Consider the following 4,794-nt stretch of genomic DNA (forward strand, 5'->3'; position numbering starts at 1 on the left):
TTGTTTTGTTTTAGTTTTGCTGAACTAGCAACTATTAGAATTGAGGCACCATGTCATGCAACTAAATTCACCCATAGGCAACACACAGTCTAGTTTGTGTTTGCAACACAACAAGTGCAAACTCACACAGACCTCCTGACTGTGTCATTTTTTATTGCTATACGCTATATGTGAACTTAAATAACTTCTAATATAAATTTACATGCCATTTTGTAAGCTACACAGTGATATAGCTTTTTAAATAATTTGTAGTGTAGCATTTGTTAACATCCTATAAACTAATAAAATGTGTGTTATGGTCATTTTAATTGGGTAACTGATGCATGTGTGATGTAAGTGTATCTAACTTACATATTGGATCTTAATTGTAAATTCAGGGGCATTTCTGAAATATTTTGAAGTTAGAGCACCCACTGGCAAAAACATGGTTGTGGAGTCTGATGAGGAGTGTGTGTGTGTGTTTATATACTGTATTACATTTATTTATCTTGTTTTTCTCTGTTCTTGTTACCTTTTTGTATTTAAGATTATATATAATAAAATAATACATGTTGGTGGCGGGATTTGGGGGTAATTCTTTTTTTTCTGGGGGCGGCCAAGGGATGGTTCGCCCAGGGCGTAAATCAAGCCAGGACCGCCACTGTACATTCCTATAACATTCAGACAACCACGAAACTTTTTACGAGAAAACATGTAGTTTTATGTTGCCAGAAACTTTTTGGGAACGTTGGGAACTTTCAAGGAACGTTCTTAAAACTTTTATCTGTTAGCTGCGATGTGCTGGAGATATAAAACCTTAGATCAAAATCAGATATCCAGTTACGTTAGTAGTTTCTCTCTCAGGCAGCTGCTCTATAGCTTTCAGATGTAGGATATTTTTAAACTAACCACAAAAATCCGCTCTGGCATTAATGAAGACAATAGCAACCCTTCAAAGTAACATTTAGTTTTTCTTTGTTGTTCAATTTGTGTTGTAAATTTATTTAGGCATAATTTGCCATTTTTGTTGGCCAAAAGTTGTATACTGTTTTCTTGTTTGTATTTGGACCGAACGCACTGAATGCCCCGCGTGGATTCAATCGGACAATAAAACGCGCTCGCCTGTGCGCGCGCGTGTGTGTGAAGGATGATAGTGCGCGCGAGAGAGATGCCAACAGTCCAGCACGAGCCGTGCGCCCTGCACAGATCCTAAACTTCAACACGGGTATGTTGTTTTTTTATCCTTTATATATTTTAAAGTGTTATAAAACTGATCGCGTCCTAAACAGTGAATGAATAAGATTCTTAAACAAAAAAAAAACTTGGTGACAGTTTCTTATACAATACTTTATAGAAAATTCACGCGTGATTTAAAATGTATATTGGCTTTAAACATTAAATTTCTTGAAGGATTATTATCATGCTTAATAATGCATTGCAGCTAACTGTAAATGATAACAACTTTCAGAAAAGATCAGGTAATGCCCAAAATGCATTTATGAATCAGTTACATTATGTGTTTGTTTATTGTAGAGATATACAATAACTGACAAAAGAAAAGATTTTTTTTTATTCTTTTAAGAGCTGCTCCAGTCAAGTACAGAGACAGAGAAGTCTAATTTATTTGATGTTTGTGATCGGATCAATAAGTATTGATCTGTGTTTATTTCTGCTCAGCAGGATTTCTTCTGCTCATATAGAGGTGCATTGACTTCATTTAATTCATTTTCACTTTTTCGACACCTTTATAACCTTCAAAGTTACTGCCATTGTCAAATGATGATACAATGCAAACTATTAACAGCCTCCACATCAGATATTTGTTTCTTACAGAACGAGAAAATGTTCAGACTATAAAAGCACGCAATTTTTTATGAAAAAATATAAAACACATGAGCCTATTATACTGCACTGCAATATTAGAAATGTGCAGTTAAGAATTTATTGTATTTGGTCATAAATAATGTTAGCTGATAAAAAACTATAGTATTTTATAGTTTATTTGTGAAACCAGTTAATTCATCCTTACTGCATCTATCACATAATCATATCTTTATTGAACACTGACGTGATGTTTTTGTATCTTAAAGTACTGTTCATAATCAAATAGTACTGTACCATGATATTGATATCTGATACCACCATGCAACCGGTCCTATTAACATTCTCTGTGTTAAAGAGCAGATAATGATGTGAGGCTGTTAATTAAAGCACTTATGCCATCTCATAGTATTTATAGGTGACCTCTGACCTGCCCTTAACCCTTCAGTTATCTTTGTGCTGAAGCTCAGCTGTCTCCTGTATACAGAAGTCAGCTGTCAGCAGCACACAAACTTGTCCTAATAAAGTCAGAGCGTGTATTTACTCATGATTGACATCAGAAGTGTTGACCTGTTGATCAGAAAGAGATGTGAGAGAAGTTTCATTAGATTATTAAGATTTGGTGTGCGTGTATGTTACATTCGGCACAGATGTACTTCAGTCATGGTGCGGTGGAGAGGTGACCTGATTTACTTTTCTTTTATGTGGCCGTTATTGATCCACAATGTTTTAAGATCCTGATCGACCCAGATTTACCGGGCTTGTCTTTCTCTTCATTCACAGTTCCTGTCACGTTCCTGCTGGAAATAGCAGCTTTTCTCCATTTAGCCCTGCCAACAATTATCTTGTTTGGTTTGCGGTGACACCTGAATATGACGTCGCGTGTTCAATTAGTCACAGAAGAGCGTGTCACGGCATGTTTTGTGTCATATAAAGCAGCCGTGACGCTTTTATGTCAGCACAGTATGAGATGTGGAGATCGTCGTGTCTGATTCTTCAGCCATCTCCAGACTTTCTGATGTGCCGGATTCATTTATACCTGAGAGGTAATGCATAACAACTGAATGGACGGCGATCATTGCTCCTTCATGTTTTGTTTCAAAACTGATTACAAAATCAAGATTTGGGTTTGGACGGATTTGATGTTTGAGTTCATATTAAAATCTCTGACTTTTGTTTGCAGTCTTGGCAAATCTTAGCACTGTTTGAGATCTCTTCTGAAACTCTAGAGGAGACCTTACATTACTGAAGTCTTTGAAGAAGATCACCTGGAAATGAGAAACAATTGAAAAATGAAATATTAGTGACTTCTTTCGTATGGGATCCTCTTACGTTCAGTGTTTCATTTTGGAGCCGAGAAGATGAGTGAAAGATCTCTGGTGGAGTACGAGCTGCAGTCGACTGTTTCGGAGCCCGGGGCCACAGCGGGGCTCCTGCCGGCCCCTGACACAGAGCAGAACACAGCGTTGTGTTTCGTTGGGCTCCTGCTGGTGTTTTTAGTCTTTCTGATGGTCCGCTGTTTCCGGATTCTTCTGGATCCCTACAGCAGCATGCCGTCCTCATCCTGGTCTGACCACAAAGATGGATTTGAGAAGGGACAGTTTGATCACGCGCTGGTGTAACTGTATATTGATTTTAAAAGCTACACAGCACTGTAATGTTGCCTTCTCAAATAACAAACATTAACACAGCAATCAGATGCTGTCCTGGAACATTGCTGCCTACATAAACATGAAGACGACATGTGATCAGATTCTGGCAACGTCTGTGTTTTCTGTGTGATCTGTTGCACTGTGCACATACTGAAAGCAAATTCAAAGGGATGTATAACATACCAAACACAACATTTAAAATTTTGTTGAAATTCACTTCTTGTTCTAACAGCCTTTCTGCTCTCAATCTTTATATTTTGTTTATTGTTGCATGGATTTATTCTGTGCTTTTGGCATTGTTATCATGTGTTTACTGCAAAACTGACTTTCTTACTTAGTATTTTTGTCTTGTTTTGAGCTAAATTTTTTAAAGAATTTTAAATCAAGATGTATTTTCTTGATGAGCAAAATGACCTAAGAAAAAAGTCTAGTTTTTAGACAAAAAACATCAAATTTAAGAGAATCTGTGCTTAAAACAAGCAAAAAAAATCTGCCATTGGTGTAAGAAAAGTCTTGAACTTTTTTCTTAAACACTTCATTCAAGAAAAAAGTGCTTATCCCATTTACAGATTTTTTATTTTATTTTATTTGCTTGTTTTAAACACAAATTTACAGAGCCCCGAAGGTGACATTGGAGTAAAAAATAATTTTAAGTTTAGTTGCATGTGCTCACGTGAAACCTTCGTGTGCAGAATTTTTTTTTTAAAAGTTTAGTTTCGCATGCTATCGCCAGCGCACGTGAAACTATCGCATGCGCACGTGATAGCGAAAGTTTTACGTGCGCACGCGAAAGTTTCACATGAGCATGCGACATGTTAATGTGACCATGCGTTAGTTTCACGTGCGCACGCGAAACTAAACTTTATTTAATTTTTGCTCCATGTCCCCTTAGGAGCTCCCTACAAATTTACAGAGCCCCTAAGGTGACATTGGAGTAAAAAAAATGTAAAGTTTAGTTTCACACGCTCACGTGAAAGTTTCACGCGCTCACGTGGAAGTTTCGCGCGCTCACGTGGAAGTTTCACGCGCGCACGCGAAAGTTTTACGTGCGCATGCAAAAGTTTCACGCGCTCAAGTGAAAGTTTCGCGCGCTCAAGTGAAGGTTTCACATGCTCAAGTGAAAGTTTCACGCGCTCAAGTGAAAGTTTCACATGAGCATGCGACAGTTTCACATGAGCATGCGACAGTTTCACATGAGCATGCGACAGTTTAATGTGACCATGCGTTAGTTTCACGTGCGCACGCGAAACTAAACTTTATTTAATTTTTGCTCCATGTCCCCTTAATAGCTCCGTACAAATTCACTTAAATTTGATATTTTTGTGTAAAATCTAGACTTATT

The 4,794-nt window shown here is 37.5% G+C and overlaps 1 protein-coding gene across 2 annotated transcripts; it reads left to right on the forward strand.

The window, feature by feature from the left end:
• Positions 1-682: 682 nt before the first annotated feature.
• Positions 683-4,448, forward strand: LOC141351094 (cortexin-2-like). 2 transcript variants are annotated; one of them, XM_073857493.1, is made up of 3 exons: positions 683-1,204; positions 2,584-2,846; positions 2,984-4,448. In XM_073857493.1, exon 3 carries the CDS (start codon positions 3,162-3,164, stop codon positions 3,420-3,422), a length of 261 nt encoding a protein of 86 aa, XP_073713594.1. In that variant the 5' UTR covers positions 683-1,204; positions 2,584-2,846; positions 2,984-3,161; the 3' UTR covers positions 3,423-4,448. The 2 variants fall into 2 exon arrangements, with proteins under 2 accessions (XP_073713594.1, XP_073713593.1); XM_073857492.1 differs by having other exon boundaries at positions 2,584-4,448.
• The last annotated feature ends 346 nt before the right edge of the window (positions 4,449-4,794 follow it).

Source organism: Misgurnus anguillicaudatus, chromosome 2 (genome assembly GCF_027580225.2).
Source record: "Misgurnus anguillicaudatus chromosome 2, ASM2758022v2, whole genome shotgun sequence".
Lineage (NCBI taxonomy): Eukaryota > Metazoa > Chordata > Actinopteri > Cypriniformes > Cobitidae > Misgurnus > Misgurnus anguillicaudatus.

What these genes read in the sequence shown, in the direction of transcription:
- LOC141351094 (XM_073857492.1), top strand. Translation starts at nt 3,162, where the DNA reads ATGAGTGAAAGATCTCTGGTGGAGTACGAGCTGCAGTCGACTGTTTCG.